Source organism: Somniosus microcephalus, chromosome 10 (assembly GCF_052327205.1).
Source record: "Somniosus microcephalus isolate GS21.2 chromosome 10, FLI_Smic_1.0, whole genome shotgun sequence".
Lineage (NCBI taxonomy): Eukaryota > Metazoa > Chordata > Chondrichthyes > Squaliformes > Somniosidae > Somniosus > Somniosus microcephalus.
This window is the reverse complement of record NC_140996.1, coordinates 10600703-10624887: the sequence shown is the minus strand read 5'-3', so window position 1 is coordinate 10624887 and position 24185 is coordinate 10600703. Positions and strand designations below refer to the sequence as shown.

At 43.4% G+C, this 24185-nt stretch overlaps 2 protein-coding genes across 5 annotated transcripts in view; one reads left to right on the top strand and one right to left on the bottom strand.

Moving 5' to 3' along the window:
• Nucleotides 1-5103, top strand: part of farp1 (FERM, RhoGEF (ARHGEF) and pleckstrin domain protein 1 (chondrocyte-derived)) — a 372795-nt gene extending 367692 nt beyond the window's left edge. For all 4 annotated transcript variants that reach the window (XM_085998433.1, XM_085998432.1, XM_085998434.1 and 1 more), the window contains one exon: nucleotides 2182-5103. In XM_085998433.1, the coding sequence (XP_085854559.1) occupies nucleotides 2182-2263 (82 nt within the window). In that variant the 3' untranslated portion in view covers nucleotides 2264-5103. The remainder of the gene's footprint in view (nucleotides 1-2181) is intronic.
• Nucleotides 5104-8507: 3404 nt separating this feature from the next.
• Nucleotides 8508-24185, bottom strand: part of LOC147111438 (serine/threonine-protein kinase 24) — a 75071-nt gene continuing 59393 nt past the window's right edge. Inside the window, exons 11-12 of the mRNA XM_085998431.1 lie at nucleotides 19749-19885; nucleotides 8508-15469 (exon numbers count right to left, since the gene is read on the bottom strand). Of these exons, the coding sequence (XP_085854557.1) occupies nucleotides 15433-15469; nucleotides 19749-19885 (174 nt within the window). The 3' untranslated portion in view covers nucleotides 8508-15432. The remainder of the gene's footprint in view (nucleotides 15470-19748; nucleotides 19886-24185) is intronic.

The following is a 24185-nucleotide window of genomic DNA, read 5'->3' as shown; positions in this document are numbered from 1 at the left end:
ATCCCTATATTCCTTGTCAGCTGTTGTATGCTCAAGGGGAAAATGAGCTGAGAAGAGCCTTGTTTCTCCAAGAGGGGGAAGTATCTGCTGTAGGTGTTTTGTGCGTCTATGAACAACGCATTTACAATTTTGCTGTAAAGAGCAAATCATGGGCGCTGCTGCCACGGTCACTTTTGTTGCCTACCCCTAGTTGCTGAGATGTTGGTGGGCAAAATACACACTCAGAAAACACACCTCAATAACCGGAAATGTTGCCGAGTCCGAGTCTCCCGCGGTGGCCGAGTTAGTCAGTGGGGGTAGTTCTCCAAACTGCCACTACTCGGCTTCTTGGCGCTGTCGGAAGTTATTAAAGAGTTATGGATTACCCTCAACTGGCAGTGCTGTACTCAATCAAGCATCTTCCACCATCCAGTTAACACCACATTCTGTAGGTGAGTACCCAATTACTGTATACTGCACATTTCTTGATTTTTACAAAATTTTTGTTTGTTAAAAATAGCCTCGGTAGATAACCCTCTCCGTCATCCGGAATTTTTAATCAACCGGCAACACGCCGGTCCCGGATACCAAAGAGTTTCCTGTACTGCAGCCACGGTGCACTGGAGATGGGGAGGGTGAATATCGAGTCCAGTGGCGGATGTACTTGATGCTTTGTCCTGGGGAGTGGAGGGGGACCAAAACTGTACACTGTTCTCCAGGTGTGGTCTCACCAAAGCCCAGTATAATTGTAGTAAGACTTCCTTACTCTTATACACTCCAACTCCCTTTGCAATAAAGGCCAACATACCATTTGCCTTCCCTAATTGCTTGCTGTGCCTGCGTGTTAACTTTCTGTGATTCGTGCACAAGATCTTCTTGACTGGTGTTGCAGCCGTCTTGGTAAGTGTTCCATCACACTATTGACTTGAACCTTGTAGATGGTGGAGAGGGGTGAGAAGGTGGGTCACCCATCACAGAATACCCTGCCACGGCCGTGCTCCTACAGCCACGGTGTTGATCTAGCTGTTCCAGTTAAGCATTTAGTGAGCGGTGTTGCCCTCCAAAATGTTGATGATGGGGGGCTTGGTGACAGTAGTGCCATTGAAGGTGAGGAGAAGGTGTTTGCTGCTTTTGCTTGTCGGAGATGGTTAATACCTGGCACTTATTTAGCATGGGAATTACCTTCAACTTGTCAGCCCAAACCTGGATGTTGTCCAGGTCTTGCTGGAGCCTGGCGTGAGATACTTCATTATCGAAGGTATTCAGAGGGATCTGGGTGTTCCTTTTTTACGAATCACAGAGAGTTAACACGCAAGTAAAGCAAGCAATTAGGAAAGCAAATGGTATGTTGGCCTTTATTACAAAGGGGGTTGGGAGTATAAGAGTACAGAAGTCTTACTGCAATTATATAGGGCTTTGGTGAGACCACACCTGGAGTACTGTGCACAGTTTTGGTCGTCTCACCTAAGGAAGGATATACTTGTCTTTGTTTAACCCCCTCTAAGGTTCATTAGACTGATTCCTGGGATCAGAGGGTTGTCCTATGAGGCCTATACTCTCTGGAGTCTAGAAGAATGAGAGGTGATCTCATTAAAATGTATAAAATTCTTATAGGACTTGAGAGGATGTTTCCCCTGGCTGGGGAGTCTAGAACCAGGGGTCATAGTCTCAGAATAAGGGGTCGGCCATTTAGGACTGAGGAGGAGAAATTTCTTCACTCAGAGGGGGGTGAATCTTTGAGCCTCCACAGGCCTCTGGGGTAGAGAATTCCAGTCATTGAGTATATTCAGGACTGAGATCGATAGATTTTTAGACACTCAGGGAATGGAGGGATATAGGGATCGGGCGGGAAAGTGGAGTTGAGGTCGAAGATCAGCGCTCCTCCAATTCTTCCCTCTCGAACATCCCTGATTTCCATCGCTCCACCATTGGCGGCCGTGCCTTCAACTCCCTGAGCCCCGAGCTCTGGCATTCCCTCCCTAAACCTCTCCGCCTTTCTCTCCTCCTTTAAGATGCTCCGTAAAACCAACTCTTTGGTCACCTGCCCTAAAATCTCCTCCTGTGGCTCGGTGTGAGATTTTGTTCGATAAACGCTCCTGTGACGTGCCCTGGGACGTATCTACTGCGTTCAAGGCGCTATGTCAATGCAAGTTGTTGTTTGTTGTGCACGTTTTTACTTCCATGCATCTCTTCTTTTTACAGGTGGATGGAGGTGATCAGAAGTGCCACAAGCTCTGCTAGTCGTACTCGCCTTTTAAGCCGCAAGGAGTCTCACGCCTACTGATCACAAGGGGGCAAAGCGCCTTTTAATCACAGCCAGCTTCAGTTATCACACGGCATTTTTGGCTTGTTTTTTTTTTGAAGAATTCCGCTCAACATTCTTGAGGTTACTGAGTACCTAAACCATCCAGTCTTTAAAATAAGCAATGCCATTATAGTAATTGAATCTATTTTAGAAATGCAAAAAACCGATGCATGTTTTTCTCCTCCCCACTCTCTCCCCCCCGCCACGAACCTCAGTTCATTCCAAGATGGGGCAAAATTTCACCTACAGATATATTCTGTCCCGGCCCAGAGTTTGTACACTATATATATATATATTTAAAAATCGCGCCATCAACATTTGAAGTTTAGACCTTGTACAGGAGTTTGAAAGAATGCGTATCTAATCCAATCCTAGGAGTTCCATGTACCTCTCTTGTTCACTCATTATCCTGAAACCCTAATGCAAGCATAGACTGTATTGGCAAATTAAACGATTCAACTGTATTGTAGACCCAGCACTAGTGTTTTGAGCTGATTGTGATCCACAATTCTTTAGACCAATACGTTTAGGTACTGATTAATACAGACTTGACAATCATGCTGTTGGTTTGGATTGAGTTTATCTTAGTCCTACCATTGATTTAAAGAACCTTCCAACTTTACAAAGACCCAAGGTGTATTATGTACAACATCCTGATGTAAGACGACTGAATTGCCCCAGACAGACAGACTTGAACACTCAATTGAACATTAAAATATTTTTTTTTTTTTTTACACTGTGAAAATTGCTGCCATAGTGTAAGTAGCCGTATTTCAGTTCCAATCTGATTATTGCAAATGGGAACGTCCCTTGCCAAAAGAGGCTGTTTTCTTGCAAGTCTCTAGCTGGTTAAACCTTTTCAATTCTCAATAGAAGCCAATCTATTTCCATATCCCGATATTCCTCTGCCTTCCATACTTATTAAGCAACATCGCTTGCTAACGAATCTGAAGTTTCTTCTGTACTGTTAACAGCAGAAAACATTTGAATTGGTCTTGCCAGAAGGGAAGTAAGTCACAGTAAGAGATTAAATTAAATCGTTTGAGGATTGCAATACTCGATTGCTAAACAAGCAACATTTGGTTCTGTTTAAATACCAGCTCGTTTCCAAGAACATTCTGGTTGTTTTTTTTTAAAAAAGGCACTCGGTTGCTTGGTTCCTTATTAACTCTTTCAGCGCTGAATTTTTCAGGGTTTTTTTTTTGTTTAAATTGCCGGTTCAAAAAGCAATTTGTAGCCCGGTTTAATCCAGAACAGCAGTGGGTTGTAAGAGTGGTGTTGTTTTCGAGCGCGCCTGTGTTACCAGCACACAGTGCAATCTCAATGATGGTCACGTGTGGGAGGAACCTTGCATTGGTTACACTGTGCTTGAGCCCTGCCCTACACTAGGCCGATTGATGTATTGCCAATGGTGCAGCTTTTGAAATGGATCTTTTCTCTTCAATCCTTGGCAGCAGAATAGATGCGATTTGTATTTTACGTGCTGGTAGCCGAGGTTCACCTCAGAGTTGAAATGTGAAATGGCCTGGAGTGGCGCGATGGATCTATTGGGCACCGTTGGGTTACTTAGTTCCTGATGTCACAAGTTGGATTATTTTTTATTGATCCCATTATTGCCAAGATGATTATTCAATGTATATACTATACAATATTAATTTTAAACATGGAGATTATAAACCGATAATGACCTGATGTGACTTGACACCTTGAATCCAGATTGTTAAATATCCCAACGTGTATAATCCCATTATGTTGCATTGCTCCCCACTCACCCAATGTATAGTATGTTACACCGAGGCATTCTACCCAGTTATATACGATTTCATTACACTGGGAATGCTCTCCTACCACTGAACGAGTTAATAACGTGAAACCTGAAGTTCTGTGCAGCCAGTTCTGCTGGTGGACCCCGTGTTCCGTCGGCTGTAGATCTTGTCCCAAGGTCACTTTCATGGTCTGGTTGGGGCCTCCAAGGGCGCTTCAACAGGCCTGATCCATCGACACTCCACTTGAGGTGGTCCATGGACCTTTCCAAGCCAATTATAAAAGTAAACTTCAGCTCCAAAAGGAACCATTTTGCCTCCAGCAGGAGATAATCAATCCTTTCTGGGTTCATTACCTTAGTCAGACGAAGGTTGGGGCCTTTCATAAGGATTCATACCAGCCATCAGCGGGCATGAGTTCTCTGAGGCGTAAAGGGTAAAATTCCTGAGGTAACTCAGGTATTCGCTCCCTGCCCTGACATGTCTCCGTGATGTGGAGGAGGAGTGGCAGATTCCCCCTGCCCGCCAGATGGAAAATAGCTGTATGGTGAAAAATGTGTGTCCTGGCAGAACCAAGATTTTGCCCCAAATTCCAGGAGCAGGGACTGACCCCGCCCACTGTCCATGTTTGATCCAGGCTGGAATATAATGGGCCCTGATCTGAATTGTCTTAACTCCATTTGGCAAAAGCTGCCTTGTTGTGTGAAAGAAAATTAAAATATTCAGAACTGGCTTTCACAAGGTTAGATAGAGTTTGAAATGTTGGAGCCAAAAAGATTTTTTTTTTTAAAGCATGGAAGAGGTACTTCTAGTAAAGCAGAGACTGCATATGGGGTAGAGTTGCACTGGGTGATATTAGCATACAAAAAACATTGTTAAACTAGCAAATAAAGGAATTTCAGATAATTGTATCAGCATAGTGCAATACCACCCTGTTAATGTCTCAAAACTTTTGCAAGGAAATAGTTCCTATTTTATAACTGATTATAATGTTGAACTTGCCTTTTTTTCCAAAATGACCTAAACCATTTCAATAAACACTACCTTGGCACCCATTGTTGTAGTATTTGATATCTCTGCTGTAATGGATGTTATATTTTTAAAAAGCGCTAATTTAGTGCTAGTTTCCCATGATGACCTACTTTCCATATTCAAAGCTCCACTGAAGTCTATGGAATTCAACCTTTCGGTAAAATTAAATGATAAATATCCATTATTTATAGAAACACAAGATTAATAGGCGCCAAGTCAGTTCCTATGAATGCTTCCAACGTCGCTGTATTCAAGCACTTGCAGGAGCCAGTACAGATGTGATGGGCCGAATGGATGCTGCGTGTCCAATGCCATAAAGAGAGACTTTTGGCAACAATTTTTTAAAAATGGTTAAAAGATATGATTAGAAGCCTCTGTTAAAAGATTAAGAAAAATGCTCAAATCGTAATTAAACTAGTTAGAAAAAACTACGGTGCTGTACCAGTACAAAGAAGCAGAGACCACATTCCTTTAGTTCATCAACTTGCATTTATATAGCATCTTTAAAATAGTAAAACTGCCCAAGGCACTTCACCAGAGCGATTATCAAACGAAATGTGTCACCGAGCCACATAAGGAGGTATTAGGGCAGATGATCAAAAGCTTAGTCAAAGAGGTCGGTTTTAAGGAGCATCTTAGAGAGAAGCGGAGAGATTTAGGGAGGGAAGTCCAGAGCTTAGGGTTCAGGCAGCTGAAGGCACGGCTGTCAATGGTGGAGCGATTAAAAAAGGAGATACTCAGTAGGTTTGCAGTAGCCAACTGATATACCTATAATTCATCTACAGACTCTCCTGGCTGTTGCGGGCAGGATCTTAGGAGACGTCTGGCATACATGGAATTTACCGGGCTCTGGTACTGTTGTTTCAGCAGGTTGATGCGTGGGACCTCGATGCCATCGAGATCCGGTTGCGCGTTGGCCGGACAGTGAGGGAGTAGTGGCTCACCGTGTCTGGGTGGATGAAACTCTCCGTGCTTCCGCTGTCGAACAGGCAGGTCGTGGCGCGGCCGTTTACTTTGATGTCCATCATGGACTTGGACAGGTGATGCGGGCGGGCTTGGTCCAGTGTGACGGAGGCTAGTGTATGGCTGAGCGAGCTGCTGTAGTCTGCGGGTGAGGCGGTGGTCGGGTCTGGAGGCAAGGTGGCGGTCGAGTGTGGTGGGTAAAATGGCGGCGCCCACGAGGTTGGGCAAAATGGCGGAGAAGATGGCTGCCCCCACAACTCACATGAGGCACTGCTGGTGTCGGTTGCCTGGATCAAAGATGGCCGCCCCATAACTCACGTGGGGATGCTGGCATCTGTGGCCTTGTTGGATCCGATCACCCACGAGGGTGGGCTCTGTTATTTAGCCAATAAAATTGATATACCTATCAATTCATCCAATGAAAAGCGACGAGTTAAGAAAGTAACTATAGGTTTTTATTGGCTAAATAACAGAGCCCACCCTCGTGGGTGATCGGATCCAACAAGGAGGAATGCCAGCCAGTCGACCACCTTTATACCTGGGCAGGTAGGTGGAGCCATGGGCGGAGTCAGCAGTGGTCAGCCCAGGTATAACAGCGTGACGAGAGGCGACCTCGTGTAGTGATACAACAGTGTGAACAGTGATAACCATAGAGTAACGATATAACAGTGATAACTATAGTGTAACGATAGTGAACGATAAAAGTGGTTTACCACACCAACCAAAAGCTTGGTCAAAGAGAGGTTTTAAAGAGGACCGTAAAGGAGCTGAAGGGTTCAAGAGAGGTAATTCCAGAGCTTAGGGCCTAGATGAGTATTCCATCACACTCCTGACGTGAGCCTTGTAGATAGGGGATAGCCTTCGAGGCATCAGAAAGTGACTACACCTCCCCAAGATGCTATTGGGAGGTGGGGGGAACTCAGTGCTGGTGGTGCCATTGAAGGATGTTCCCGATGGTCGGGGGAGTCCAGCACCAGGGGTCACAGTCTAAGGATAAGGGGTAGGCCATTTAGGACCGAGATGAGGAATTTCTTCACCCAGAGTGAGAACCTGTGGAATTCTCTGCCAATTCATTAAATATATTCAAGAAAGAGTTAGATATATTTCTTAAGGCTAAAGGGATCAAGGGATATGGGGAGAAAGCAGGGACCGGGTACTGAAATTGGATGATCAGCCATGATCTCATCGAATGGCGGAGCAGGCTTGAGGGGCTGAATGGCCTGTTTCTATGAAGGTGAAAGGGAGATGGCTGGGCTCTCTCATGGTTACCATCTGGCACTTGTGTGGTATGAATGTTACCTGCAACTTGTCAGCCCAAGCCTGGCTGTCATCCAGGTCCTGCTGTCGGCTACTTCATTGTCAAGAATTGTGAATGGAGCTGAACACTGGAATTATCACGTGGAGTTATTAATTAACCAGTTCTCTCACCCTTTGTGAGGAGGAAATGATAGCCTCTGTCAACCCCACATCTGACTGTGATATTAAAATTCTCATCTTTGTGTTCAAATCCCTCCATGACCTCACCCCCTCCCTTATATCTAACTTCCTCCAGACCTACAACCCTCTGAGATCTCTGCGCTCCTCCAAATCTGGCCTCTTGCGCATCCCCGATTTCCATCGCTCCACCATTGGTGGCGCTGCCTGGGCCCGAAGCTCTGGAATTCCCTCCCTAAACCTCTCCGCCTCTCTCTCCTCCTTTAAGTTGCTTCTGAAAACCGACCTCTTTGACCAAGCTTTTGGGCACCTGCCCTAATATCTCATGTGGCTCGGTGTCAAATGTTGTTCGATAATGCTCCCGTGAAGCGCCTTGGGATGTTTTACTATGTTAAAGGTGCGGGAGAGATCAGTGATCAAGCAGCTTCAAACCCAATGCCAATCTTTGGACGACTTGAATGTTTATGAAAAGAACTTAGTGAATGAACATTTTTTCCCCTTTCCCCAAATCCATGATCATGGAGGTGCTTATCTTATGATGCACAAACTTGCAGCCGCCTTTGATTTTTTTTAAAATTCGGAAACCAAGGTGCACATTGAGAAGTGCAAGAGAAAATATGGTAAATACAGGAAACGCTTTTATCCGGGACCGGCGTGGTGCCGGTTTATCAAAAAGTCCGGATTACAGAGAGGTATAGTTAAAAGGTATGAGAGCTCCGTACACAGCAACAAATCCAGACTTCCCTGTTGCTTAGCAACAGGTGCAGGAACCCCGGCCACAGACCAAGCGTCCCTGTTGCTTAGCAACAGGTGCAGGAGCCCCGGTTACACAGCCACAGATCCAGGAACGGCCACTAATATGAAGTAAAATTTACCTGAACTTACTCCTGAATTTTGCCGGTTAACAGAGATTTCCGGTTATTTAGGTTCCGGTAAATCGTGAGTTTCCTGTAATCAGGATCCCATTACTGTGTATGCTGCGAGTCTTCTCGCTGCTAAAAAAAAACAAACTTGTTTTTACAGAACTAAGGTTGTATTTTGCATCAGATTTCACGTTTTATTTAAAATCACTTAAAAGCTTACAAGGAATTTCAATACATTGTTTAATGACAGAAGCAAGGATTATATACAAGACTATAAACTGTCAGCAATGTTACATAAAATGAAATTTACACTTTTAATTAGCATCTCTAATAAGTATCCTATCATTATTAAACATCTTAAAGGACCAGATTTACTGCAATACTAGCTCTTTACACACAATTATAAAAATATTGTCTTTTTAATTGAATCACTCCGTACATTATACCTGTGTTTAAGAACATTTCCTGATGATCCTACTACTTTATTGCCATTTTATGCACAAAATACAATAATTACAGTTTCCTTTGATTGTAAAGAAATTGTAGTTAGCTGGAGAGAATAGGTACAAAACCGCAACATACGTACCATGTTTAAAATACTAAAAGGAAATCCTTTCAAAAGTGCAGCCAGATACACACAAACTAAAATAAGGGATGTGGACAGTGCAGCTCAACACAACAAAGGGTGGGGGGGGGGGGGGGGGGGAATAGAATGAGTCATGGCACTATGGTTATGGAAACAGTGAGAGCGTGAAGCTTATAATTTAGCAGACAGTGTCTAATTGTCACCTGCCTCCTTTCAAATGACCAATTATATAGTGCAAACAAATAGGGAAATATTCACCTTCAAAAAAATAACTAAGAATGGAATGTTAACAGTTCAGGTTACTGACAGATTTTCTGTTCAAGAAGCTTTACAAAAATGGATCTATGTTACGTATTGTTCTGTAAGTAGGATTTTACAACATAGCCAACCATTACTGTTCACAAAAGTGCATTTCTTTATTAATCCAGATACAAAATCCACTGATTTGGAAACGTTTCTAAGTAGCGTACATATGCTCTAACATCAGGTAGTTTGTCCTGTCAACAGAAGTATCAGCTACAAGTCTATGAGACGATACGCTGTCAATTTAAAAAAAAATCAGCTGAAGGATGCTTAGCACGGGCATGGGTAACGCAGTGAAATTGCTTCCAGGTAATCTCGAGAGGAAGCAAGAACGAGCCGGCTGTCTCCCCCCCCCCCCCACCCCCCCACCAGCAAGACTCACCGAAGTGAATTGCAGCCTGAAACAAAATCTACCCAACCCTCGCTGGAATGCAATCTTACAGATTTCCCCAAATGGACTTTTCATTTAGTACATTAAAACAAGTTTAAAGTTATATTTCTAAACCATGGATAAAAGTACCACTGTATTTCATTTGACATATTGGGCTGAAAATGTGAAAACTTAAGGTGCTGAATCTACAGAAATAATTCTTTGTACTTCAAAAGGTGACTTCACTGGTATTTATATTGGCACAACTTTAAGATTAAAAGCTGCATTTCAGTCGTTTGTAACTACCCGAGATCGATCAATCAATGCTGCATGAGCTGTTTCGCTGGCAGTCTCAGACCTTCAGATACGCCGAACACCTTGGAAAGGTTATTTTGTCACTGTCGCTTGTTTTACAGCATAAGCCTTTCGGCAGGTCACCTGACCCTCCAAGGGCCTTGGGTTCTGATGCACGTTTAGAAAGTTTCAAGCACGCAACATGATTAAAAGGGGTCATTATCGGTTATTCACAGAAATACAAAGATTGCACTTTTGAAGCTGCCCAAAAAAATGTGAATGCCGTCAACTTAAAGACTGAACTAAATTTTTATTGTACACTGGAATTCCTAACTTACAAGCCACCCTTAACATCAGAATTAGGAACAGGAGTTGGCCATTCGGCCCCTCAAGCCTGCTCCACCATTCAATAAGATCATGGCTGATCTTCGGTCTCAACTCCTTTCCCGCCCGATCTCCATATCCCTTAATTCCAGAAATCTATCGATCTCAGCCTTGAAAATACTCAACGATTCAGCATCCACAGCCCTTTGGGGCAGAGAATTCCAAAGATTCGCAACCCACTAAGTGAAGAAATTCCTCCTCATCTCGGTCTTAAATGGCCAACCCCTTATCCTGAGACCGTGCCCCCCCAGTCCTAGACTCTCCAGCCAGGGGAAACAACCTCTCAGCATCTACCCTGTCAATCCCCCTCAGAACTCATATCTGTTTCAATAATTTCACCTCTCATTCTTCTAAACTCCAGAGAGTATCGGCCCATTCTACTCAATCTCTCATCATAGGACAGCCCTCTCATCCCAGGAATCAATCTAGTGAACCTTCGTTGCACCGCCTCCAAGGCAAGTATATCCTTCCTCTGATAAGGAGACCAGAAACTGTGCCCAGTACTCCAGGTGTGGTCTCACCAAGGCCCTGTACAATTGTAGCAAGACTTCCTTACTCTTATACTCCAACCCCCTTGCAATAAAGGCCAACAGGCCATTTGCCTTCCTTATTGCTTGCTGTACCTGCATGCTAAATTCGTGTTTCCTGTACGACGACACCCAAATCTCTCTGAATACCAACATTTAATAGTTTCGCACCATTTAAAAAATATTCTGTTTTTCTATTCTTCCTACCAAAGTGAATAACCTCACATTTCCACACATTATACTCCATCTTATTGCCCACTTAACCTGTCAATATCCCTTTGCAGGCTCCCTGTGTCCTCCTCACAGCTTACTTTCCCACCTAGCTTTGTAGCCTCAGCAAACTTGGATACATTACACTCGGTCCCTTCATCTAATTCATTAATATAAATTGTAACTAGCTGAGGCCCCAGCACTGATCCTTGCGGCACCCCACTTTTTTTACAGCCTGCCAACCTGAAAATGACCCGTTTATCCCCACTCTCTGTTTGCTGTCCGTTGACCAATCCTCTATCCATGCGAGTATATTACCCCCAACCCCACACCTTGTGTAACAACCTTTTATGTGGCACCTTATCGAATGCCTTTTGGAAATCCAAATATACTACATCCACTTGTTCCCCATTATCTACCCTGCTAGTTACATCCTTAAAAAAACTCTAATAAATTTGTCAAACACGATTTCCCTTTCATAAAACCATGTTGACTCTGCCTAATCATATTATAATTTTCAAAATGCCATTACCACTTTCTTAATAATGGATTCCAGCATTTTCCCGACAACCGATGTCAGGCTAACTGGCCTGTAGTTCCCGGTTTTCTCTCTCCCGCCTTCCTTGAATAGCGGGGTTACATTTGCGACCTTCCAATCTGCTGGGACCGTTCTAGAATCTAGGGAACGATGGCAACAGTTACATAACAAAACCATGCATTACTTGGGTGGGGAGTAAGAATATAAGAACTAGGAGCAATAGGCCATTCAGCCCCTCGAGCCTGCTTCGCCATTCAAAAAGATCATGACTGATCTTCGACCTCAACTCCACTTTCTCGCCCGATCCCCATATCCCTTGATTCACCTAGAGTCCAAAAATCTATCGATCTCAGCCTTTAATATACTCAACGATTCACCATCCACAGCCCTCTGGAGCAGAGAATGCCAAAGACAAACAGCCCTCAGAGAAGAAATTCCTCATCTCAGTCTTAAATGGCCGACCCCTTATCCTGAGATTCTAGACTCTCCAGCCAGGGGGAAACAGCCTCTCAGCATCTACCCTGTCAATCCCCCTCAGAATCTTCTATGTTTCAATGAGATCACCTCTCATTCTTCCAAACTCCAGAGAGTATAGGTCCAATCTACTCAATCTCTCCTCATAGGACAACCCTCTCACCCCAGGAATCAATCTAGTGCTAATCAATAATCTTCAAACTGATTTATACTCCACATATCAGAAAACTAAGCAACCAAAACAAACCAAATGCATGTTGCAGCTTAGAGACACTTTCGTCCACACCACCCCCCCATTCTAATGTCTCACAAGTTACCCCTTAGATGTCTCAGCACACGGTTCAAACGAGGCGACATGCTTCTCTCACGGAACGAGTATAAATGACTCCTCATAAGAAGTTTGGAAAATAAAGGACTTTTTTTTTTTTTTTTTTTAAATTGACTGTTGAAAACAGGCATCTGTGGTAAGATTCCAAGGATATGGTTACAACTGTTCTAGACAACTCCACCAGCACTGTATAGGACTGCATTTTAAAAATCTCTGGAGAAGTGAAGGCTGAGGGGTGACCTGATGGAGGTCTGTAAAAAATACGAAGGGATTGGATAGGGTAGATGTTTCCACTTGTGGGGGGTCCAAAACTAGGGGCCATCAATATAAGATAGTCACTAATAAATCCAATAGGGGATTCAGGAGAAACTTCTTTACCCAAAGAGTGGTGAGAATGTGGAACTCGCCACCTCGGAGTGGTTGAAAACAGCATTCGAGGGGAAGCTAGATAAACACACGAGGGAGAAAGGAATAAAAGGCTATGCAGGCAGGCTGAGGTGAAGAGGGCTGGGAGGAGGCTGGTGTGGAGCATAGACACCGGCACGGACCAGTTGGGCCGAATGGCCTGTTCCTGTGCTTGTACATTCTGTGTGCAAAGTTGTAAATTAATAGGAGTCGCAGGAGCCCTATAGTGGTGACTACAAAGATAGCAGTCACCCGCACCAGGTCCTTAAGGCAGATCTGCATTGTGATTCTGCTGCACACACCCAAGTACCGCTGCACAGCTCAGGTATGGCCAGAAACAGTGACTGGGGGAGTCCGAGCTCATGGACCGTGTCGAACCGACGGTTCCAGGTTCAAATTGAGGTTGGGGAGCAGTATCTAGGTGAATGTTTCTGTCTGTATTTAACCGTGCACTTAGCAGACAGAACACTCCGGAATCTGGGGAGGCACTAGTACCAAGTGACCTGCACTTGAAAGGACAACAATGCTCTGTGGCACTTTTTCTGGATTAAGCCATTCTGAAAGATAAATATGACTCCTACAATTTGGTGGCCAGGGTGTATTCAGCCATTTCCTTCCTTGATAAATCTGCTCTTCTAACGTCAAGGACAGGGAATGGAAGTGACGAGGAGTATGGCAGGTCCTCCATTGCTTGGCAGTGTAACAAACAAGCTGCTTTCCTCACTGAGCTCGGAGCTGGGAAAGTTCCCTCAACAGGACAGATGACAAATATTTCAGAATCTGAAGGCAGCCAGCGTAATTGCAGGGCACATTCCTTAATCTTGCAAACTGTGGCCAAGATCATGTCTGCAAGATACAGCACCCCGTAAAGCCTAGTGTTCACAGTTTGGGGGGCAATTCTAACCAAACCGGCCGGTCGGGAAATTGACGGGTCCGGGGGCAACACTGGTTTGACACCTCGCCCCGGTTTCACTCGCCACTGAAGTCAGTCAAGTGGAATATCGGGAGGGGTGTAAATCCGGCATTCCACCCGGTGCAGTGGGATTCCCACCTGGCCTTTAGGATAAAATGACTCGCTTTATCTCCGTGCAGGGTCGAAGACCTGCGGCTACAGATCAAACTGTACCTTTAAAAAGGTAATCCCAGCACCAGGGCTCAGTATAGTGACCGAACCCAGACCTATCTGGCTTAGACGCCTCCTTTTACACTGGAGCTATAATCTGGAGAATCAGTTCATCAGGGAGGGTACTATTCTTGTTCTAGTGTATAAAAACCTGGAGCTCTTCGGGTCAAGGGGATTGTTTTTCTATGACAGTCAGTCGGTTCTTGACTGATCTGCGCTTTTTGGCGTACACAAAGTGTAATTTGGCCACTTTCTGTTGGACATTGTTGCGCTCCTGGAGTCTCTCGCTCCTAAAACCACTAAATTTGCCATTGTGCACCAATTGTTTGCGTCTGTAACTGGGTCTGAAATATCTGAAGCCAGGTGCTGGCACACTCTCCAAAACAGAAGAGAAACTAGCTTTCTGATGCAGAAAATAATCATTCGAGCCTACACGCCTAGAAATCGATACAGTTAAGCTTTTGCAGCAGTCACCTCATAGCAGCTCAAAACTCGACAGATGCAGAAACACATTATCTGAAGGGGCTGTTGGGCACGATACACACAAAGAAGGCCATATGATCCAGACAAAATGTTTCTTAAAGGGACAGACATCATTCTGGTTGCATAGCTTACCTTATCTGCGAGGAGTGTAACAGGAGGAATATTGTGACAACCAGTTATTTCTAGTTTTGGTTGAATTACTACGGGAAACAAGTTAATGGCCAAAGAAACCTTGATGGTGCTTTCCTGTTCTGAATTTTTCCAGCACGATGCCACCTTAACTATGATGATGGTCTTCAGCCTTTAACGTCATCTAAGATGCCAGATTTCATACAAGATACTTAATTTGGACCAAGGCTGAAAACAGGACATACCGAGGGGGGAGCAATATTAAGGGAGATGACGGAGATCTCTGAGGTTTTCCAAGTTGGGTATTAATTATCCAAAAATAGCAAGACCCTGGAAATAATTAAAAATGAAAGTCACCTGAACATTAACCGAACTTTACAGCTAAATAAGCAAGGCAATATTTAGTTATGGCCCTTTCAGAGATTCACCCACAAAACGTTATCTACACAAGCATTTGGTTGCTGATGCAATTTGTACAGTTATGCCCCTAAAGCACTCTCAAGATTTTTATCTTCAGTAAAAATGACTCTATATACAAATATACACAGAACCAACAACAACCTCTCCATCTCCCAGAAAATAAAACCAGTCAACTTGTAGCAGATACCTGAGGCGCTGCAGAGGTTTCGGTTTCCAGATCCCAGTCCTAAATATACAATTTGGGATTTAAAATAAAACCAAAAAAAAATAAAAATAATAATAAACCAGTAGGCATTTCTCCCTACTTGAAAATGTGCACTATGATAGAAATTAATAAAAAGCTAATTGCTTTAAGCAGCAGAAACTGACGGCTCCTCTGAGAGACTTCATCTTTTAATGTTGCATGCCCAGGGGGTGCCCAGTAACTGGACAACCCTTGCAAGGTTGTGGTACATGATCACCGAAAGAGCACCTCCTCAACGTAGATAACAAGGACTTGCAAGGACCAAACATTAACCTTCAGTTGGAAGAAGTACGTGCCCCACTCAACGAATATCTGAAATAAGAAATTTTAAAAGTTACTTTTTTTTTCTTTACAAGTGGAAATATCAACATGATGTTTGATATTGATCCTTCTTTCAACGTATTCGGTAAGGAAAGTAAATTTTCTGTTTTCGACATCGTGTTAAACCACACTGTGGCTTCAGTCCTGGGCGCGAATAGGTTAAGTACAATTCAAACATCCGAAACAGAGGGGCAGGAAAAGGCCAGCTGGTCCATCAAGCCTGTCCCACACCATGAGCATTGTGACTAGATACTTCCTTCCCCCTCACCCCTCCCCTACAGCCATGTAATCAACAACAACAACTTGTATTTATATAGCGCCTTTAACGTAGTAAAACGTCCCAAGGCGCTGCACAGGAATATTTTAAGACAAAAAAAATTGACACCGAGCCACATAAGGAGAAATTAGGGCAGGTGACCAAAAGCTTGGTCAAACAGGTAGGTTTTAAGGAGCGTCTTAAAGGAGGAAAGAGGGGTAGTGAGGCGGAGAGGTTTAGGGAGGGAATTCCAGAGCTTAGGGCCTCGGCAACAGAAGGCACGGCCACCAATGGTTGAGCGAATATAATCGGGGGATGCGCAAGAGGGCAGAATTAGAGGAGCGCAGATACCTCGGGGGGTTGTGGGGCTGAAGGAGATTACAGAGATAGGGAGGGGCGAGGCCATGGAGGGATTTGAAAACAAGGATGAGAATTTTGAAATCGAGGCGTTGCTTAACCGGGAGCCGATGTAGGTCAGCGAGCACAGGGGTGATGGGCGATCGGGACTTGGTGCGAGTTAGGACACACGGGCAGCCGAGTTTTGGATGACCTCGAGTTTACGTAGGGTGGAATGTGGGAGGCCGGCCAGGAGTGCGTTGGAAATAGTTCCGCTCTTTAGTAATTCAAATGTAATTTTTTTTTTTTTAAATGAAGATTCATTCTCCTGCTTTGAAGCCATTCAATAATTTGTTTCAAATTTCAGCCTCAAATGTTGGCGCAAATTAAAACTACTAATGGAATCTGCCACTCTGAAATAATCAGTTGCCGGATGTTTAAATTGCTTTTTGTTCTCACTATAAAAATATTCTTTTTCACTCACTGGACTGCAGACCGCTGGCAGTAAAAGCTCCACACGCGGACTGAAACAAGCGCATTACTGCACGCACTGACAACACTTGCCTCTGGCTGTCTTTCTGGACTATTACTGGCTCATTCTCCTTGGGCCAGAAAAGTAAAAAAACAAAAAAAATATTTGAATACGACCGAAACCAAGGAACACAAATCACAGTCGTCATGGTAATACAATAAAATCTTTGTGCAGAGCTGCCTTCCGGAGGTCATAATCTACAGCCACTTTAATTGGTTGTGAATTGGGCAGAGTAACAAGAACAGAGTTAGCATTTAGGCAATAAAAAAAACAGAAGCCAGGAGCGATCATGTTCAACAGTGGAAAAAATTGTTTCACTTTAGAAGCCAGGAAAGCGAAGTTTTTTAATGTATTATTTCAAGTGGTTTGCATACATACACAGAATTACATAGCGCTTTACAACACAGGAGCCGGCCTCTTGGCCCAACTGCTCTATGTTGGTGTGTATGCTCCACACGAGCCTCCCTCCCACCTTACTTCTACCCGTCAACATAACCTTCTATTCCTTTCTCCCTGATGTGTTTATCCAGCTTCCCCTTAAATGTATCTAAGCTATTCGCCTCAACCGCTCCCTGTGGTAGCGAGTTCCACGTTCTCTTCACTCGCTGGGTAAAGAAGTTGCTCCCGAATTGCTCACTGGGTAGTCCTCCTATTTATGGCTCCCAGTTTTGGATTCCCCTACAAGTGGAAACATCTTCTCCACGTCTGTGAAGAAGAATTGTATAGCTTAATTCACACTCTGATCAGGCACAGTTAGTATTAACAGGATAGAAGGATCACATTTACCCTGGCACTCAAAGTAGCAGTAGGATTAAAATGCAGTGCACTGTTTCATTGAATAGATTGTGCAGGAAGGAACAATGAGCAGGACTTGGTGCAGGAGAGGATAACAGGCACAGGATTTAGAATTACAGGAAACTTTCGTTTAACCAGAGGTTAAATGTCCGGAAAGCTCTATCTACCAGCAAAATTCAGGAGCCGTTTCCTATAAGTTTTTTTTTTTTTTACTTCTCGTTTTTTTTTTCCAGTCAGGCTCTGCAAGGTCTAGCTGAAGCTGTTGCTTAGCTACAGAGACGCTTTTAAGCTGCGGCCGACTGTTTTGAAGCTGTTGCTAAGCAACAGGGTTTGTTGATTCACACGGAGCTCAAAAGCTCCTTATGTTTTAACATTAGCGCTGGTTTCTACGGCAGTTTTGATGGTACGGCACCAGCTCGGTCCCGTCAGTGCCGGACACCAGAAAGTTTCCTGTAGCTGGTTTACAAGAGGGCGGAAGATGGGAGGCCGGCCAAGAGAGCATTGGAATAGTCGAGTCTGGAGGTGACAAAGGCACAGTTGAGGGTTTTCGGCAGCAGATGGGTGGATGCGGGCAATGTTATGGAGGTACAAGGAGGTTGCCTTCGCGATGGAGAGAATGTGGGGTCGGAAGCTCAGCTCGGGGTCATAAAGGACACTGGACGTTCCAACAGTCTGCTTCAGCCTGAGGAGGAGGAGGAGAAAGAGTGGGATCAGTAACAAGGATAAAGAGTTTGCGTCAGGGACCAATGACGATAGCTTCGGTCGTTCTGATGTTTAACTGCGGCTCATCCAAGACTGATGTCGAACAAGCAGTGATGGAGTCAACAAAGATGGTGAGTGGACATGTCTGCAGACAATGTCTCCAAGAGTTGGCATATAGATGAGGAAGAGGAGGGGGCCAAGGAAAGATTGTTGGTCTAGTTTGGAGATAATGGGTATGGGGGGTGAGACCCGCACAGATACACTGGTGCTTTTATCATATCCCATTGGACATAAAGTGTCATAGTAAATAATTCTAAGGACCAAAGGAAACTACAAAGGGATAGGAACATAGGAACAGGCGGAGGCCATTTAGCCCATCGAGCTTGTTCCACCATTCAATGAGATCATGGTTGATCTGCAACCTAACTCCATATACCCACCTTTGCCCAATATCCCTCAATACCTTTGGTTAACAGAAATCCATCAATCTCAGATTTAAAATTAACAATTGACCTAGCATCAACTGGCGTTTGCAGCAGGGTTCTAAACTTCTACCACCTGTTGTGTGTAGAAGTGTTTCCTAACGTCACTCCTGAAAGGCCTGGCACTAACTTTTAGACGATGTCCCCTAGTCCTAGACTCCCCAACCAGCCGAAATAGTTTCTCTCTGCCTACCCTTAGTTCCCCATAATATCCTGAAAACTTCGATAAAATCACCCCTTAACCTCCTAAATTCCAGGGAATACAACCCTAGTTTGTGTAATCTCTCCTCGTAATTTAACCCAGGTACAGGAAACTCTCGTTTAAACGGCACCTAAATACCCTGAATTCTCTATTAACAGGCAAAATTCTCACTCCGAAAACAACACCTCAATAACCGGCAATGTTGCCGAGTCCGAGTCTCCCGCGGTGACCGAGTTAGTCAGTGGGGGTAGTTCTCCAAACTTCCACTACTCGGCTTCTTGGCGCTGTGGGGAGTCACTAAAGAGTTATGGATTACCTTCAACTGGCAGTACTGTACTCAATCAAGCATCTTCCACCATCCATTTAACACTACATTCTGTAGGTGAGTACCCAATTACTGTATACTGCACATTTCTTGATTTTTGTGTTTGTTTGTTAAAAATAGCCTTGGTAGATAACCCTCTCCGCCATCCGGAATTTTTAATCAACCGGCAACACGCCGGTCCCGTATACCAAAGAGTTTCCTGTATCATTCTGGTAAACCTACGCTGCACTCCCTCCAAGGCCAATATATCCTTTCTAAGGGGTGGTGCCCAGAACTGCTCCCAGTGCTCCAGGTGTGGTCCAACCAGGGCTCTGTACAGCTGCAGCATAACTTCTACCCCCTTGTATTCTAGTCCTCTAGATATAAAGGCCAGCATTCCTTTAGCCTTTTCAATTATTGATAAGATGGTGAAATGAGCATAAAATTGGCAGACAGAATTCAATGTCATTAAATGGAACAGGGTACATTTTGCTTTAAAATGGTAATACTTAAACTTTGGGGGAAGGTTGATTGATGTGGAAGAGCAGAGGGATTTGGCGGTTCCAGCTAACAAGACATTATCTGAATGGCTCAACTGAGAGGTGGAAGAACAATTTTGTTGAAACAACTGGGTCATAATTATAAAATCAATGGAAAATACCTTTGAAGCCTTTGCACGAGCTGGGATACGAGGATATCTGAAATGCCCGGACACGCATCTTCTGCCAAAAAAATGGCCTCCCTCAGTTCTTCTACTGCTTCAGTATTGCCTCCGCCGGTTTGGCTCTTCTCCTTGAGCTGAAAGAATTTCCATCAATCAATACACCGGGAATATGTGTCAATCAATACACCGGGAATATGTGTCAATCAATCAATACTCCGGGAATATGAGTCAATCAATACACCGGGAATATGTGTCAATCAATACTCCGGGAATATGAGTCAATCAATACACCGGGAATATGTGTCAATCAATCAATACTCCGGGAATGAGTGTCAATCAACACACCGGGAATGTGTCAATCAATACTCCGGGAATATGTGTCAATCAATACACCGGGATTATGTGTTAATCAATACATACACCGGGAATATGTGTCAATCAATCAATACACCAGGAATATGTGTCAATCAATCAATACACCAGGAATATGTGTCAATCAATCAATACACCAGGAATATGTGTCAATTAATCAATACACTGGGAATATGTGTCAATCAATACACCAGGAAAATGTGTCAATCAATCAATACACTGGGAATATGTGTCAATCAATACACCGGGAATGTGTGTCAATCAATACACCGGGAATATGCATCAATCAATACACCGGGATTGGTGTCAATCAATACATCAGGAATATGTGTCAATCAATCAATACATCAGGAATATGTGTCAATCAATCAATACACTGGGAATAGGTGTCAATCAATACACTGGGAATGTGTGTCAATCAATACACCGGGAATATGAGTCAATCAATCAATACTCCGGGAATATGAGTCAATCAATACACCGGGAATATGTGTCAATCAATACTCCGGGAATATGAGTCAATCAATACACCGGGAATATGTGTCAATCAATCAATACTCCGGGAATATGAGTCAATCAACACACCGGGAATGTGTCAATCAATACTCCGGGAATATGTGTCAATCAATACACCGGGATTATGTGTTAATCAATACATACACCGGGAATATGTGTCAATCAATCAATACACCAGGAATATGTGTCAATCAATCAATACACCAGGAATATGTGTCAATCAATCAATACACTGGGAATATGTGTCAATCAATACACCGGGAATGTGTGTCAATCAATACACCGGGAATATGCATCAATCAATACACCGGGATTGGTGTCAATCAATACATCAGGAATATGTGTCAATCAATCAATACACCAGGAATATGTGTCAATCAATCAATACACCAGGATTATGTGTTAATCAATACATACACCGGGAATATGTGTCAATCAATCAATACACCAGGAATATGTGTCAATCAATCAATACACCAGGAATATGTGTCAATCAATCAATACACCAGGAATATGTGTCAATTAATCAATACACTGGGAATATGTGTCAATCAATACACCAGGAAAATGTGTCAATCAATCAATACACTGGGAATATGTGTCAATCAATACACCGGGAATGTGTGTCAATCAATACACCGGGAATATGCATCAATCAATACACCGGGATTGGTGTCAATCAATACATCAGGAATATGCGTCAATCAATCAATACATCAGGAATATGTGTCAATCAATCAATACACTGGGAATAGGTGTCAATCAATACACTGGGAATGTGTGTCAATCAATACACCGGGAATATGAGTCAATCAATCAATACTCCGGGAATATGAGTCAATCAATACACCGGGAATATGTGTCAATCAATACTCCGGGAATATGAGTCAATCAATACACCGGGAATATGTGTCAATCAATCAATACTCCGGGAATATGAGTCAATCAACACACCGGGAATGTGTCAATCAATACTCCGGGAATATGTGTCAATCAATACACCGGGATTATGTGTTAATCAATACATACACCGGGAATATGTGTCAATCAATCAATACACCAGGAATATGTGTCAATCAATCAATACACCAGGAATATGTGTCAATCAATCAATACACTGGGAATATGTGTCAATCAATACACCGGGAATGTGTGTCAATCAATACACCGGGAATATGCATCAATCAATACACCGGGATTGGTGTCAATCAATACATCAGGAATATGTGTCAATCAATCAATACATCAGGAATATGTGTCAATCAATCAATACACTGGGAATAGGTGTCAATCAATACACTGGGAATGTGTGTCAATCAATACACCGGGAATATGAGTCAATCAATCAATACTCCGGGAATATGAGTCAATCAATACACCGGGAATATGTGTCAATCAATCAATACACCAGGAAAATGTGTCAATCAATCAATACACTGGGAATATGTGTCAATCAATACACCAGGAATATGTGTCAATCAATACATACACCGGGAATATGCGTCAATCAATCAATACACTGGGAATATGTGTCAATCAATCTAAACACTGGGAATATGTGTCAATCAAAACACAGGGAATATGAGTCAATCAATCAATACACCGGGAATATGTGTCAATCAATCAATACACCAGGAATATGTGTCAATCAATCAATACACTGGGAATATGTGTCAATCAATCAATACACCAGGAATATGTGTCAATCAATCAATACGCTGGGAATATGTGTCAATCAATCAATACACCGGGAATGTGTGTCAATCAATCAATACACCGGGAATGTGTGTCAATCAATCAATACACCGGGAATGTGTGTCAATCAATCAATACACCGGGAATGTGTGTGTAATGAAATCTGTTTGTCTTGAGGACACTGTTTCCATAAAAGACCTCGCTCCCTCAGGGAGTGGAGAGAACGATGAGAGACTACCCGAGGAAGACCTACACCAAAAAGAGACAGGACGCCCAGAGGTATCAATAGCCAACTTTAACCTGGAGGACACTGCAGATAACCTGGAAGACACTGCGGAGGCCCGGACAGCGGAGGAACCAGAATCCACTCCCCTAGAAGCACCCCAACCGGCTTTGCGCCGATCACTGAGAACCGCAAAACCTCCTGACAGACTCACTTATACCAACTTTTAAGAAACATCACCCCGATGGACTAAATCTAAAGAAGGGGTGAATGTAATGAAATCTGTTTGTCATGCCTGTATTCGTTTTGCACTCATGTATATTACCCTCCCCCACACGGTGTATAGTTTCACTTCCTCTTCCCTGACTAACCTGGAAGGCTCCAAGTCTTGGCTCTTGGCTCCGCCCCGACTTCTCTTACTTAAAGATCCCAGGACCTGTATGACTCACTCCTGTGAGCCAGTCAGTGTGTTGAGATGTTAGCTCTGATCTTAGTGATTAAAAGCCAACTTGTTAAAGTCTATAACTTCTAGTTTTGTGGTTATTGAACGCACATCAATGTGTCAATCAGTACACCAGGAATATGTGTCAATCAATCAATACACTGGGAATATGTGTCAATCAATCAATACACTGGGAATATGCGTCAATCAATCAATACACCGGGAATGTGCGTCATTCAATCAATACACAGGGAATATGCGTCAATCAATACACAGGGAATATGTGTCAATCAATCAATACGCTGGGAATATGTGTCAATCAATACACCGGGAATATGTGTCAATCAATACACCAGGAATATGTGTCAATCAATCAATACACCGGGAATATGTGTCAGTCAATCAAAACACCGGGAATATGAGTCAATCAATCAATACAGCGGGAATATGCGTCAATCATTACACAGGGAATATGTGTCAATCAATCAATACACCAGGAATATGCGTCAATCAATCAAAACACAGGGAATATGAGTCAATCAATCAAAACACCGGAGTATGAGTCAATCAATCAAAACACTGGGAATATGAGTCAATCAATCAAAACACCGGGAATATGTGTCAATCAATCAATACACCGGGAATGTGTGTCAATCAATCAATACACCGGGAATGTGTGTCAATCAATCAATACACCAGGAATGTGTGTCAATCAATCAATACACCGGGAATGTGTGTCAATCAATCAATACACCGGGAATGTGTGTCAATCAATCAATACACCAGGAATGTGTGTCAATCAATACACTGGGAATTTGTGTCAATCAATCAATACACTGGGAATATGAGTAAATCAATCAATACACCGGGAATATGAGTCAATCAATCAATACACTGGGAATATATGCCAATTAATACACCGGGAATATGTGTCAATCAATACACAGGGAAAATGTGTCAATCAATACACCGGGAATATGTTAGCAAAATACTGCAGATGCTGGAAATCCGAAATAACAACAGAAAATGCTGGAAAAACACAGCAGGCCAGGCAACATCCGTGGAGAGAAATTAGAGTCGACGTTTCGGGTCGAAATCCTTTTTCAAAACTGGAAAGGAAATGAAATAGATCGAAAGGCAGGGCTGGGAGAGAACAAAAGAAGTGAAGAGACATTAAGAGGTATTC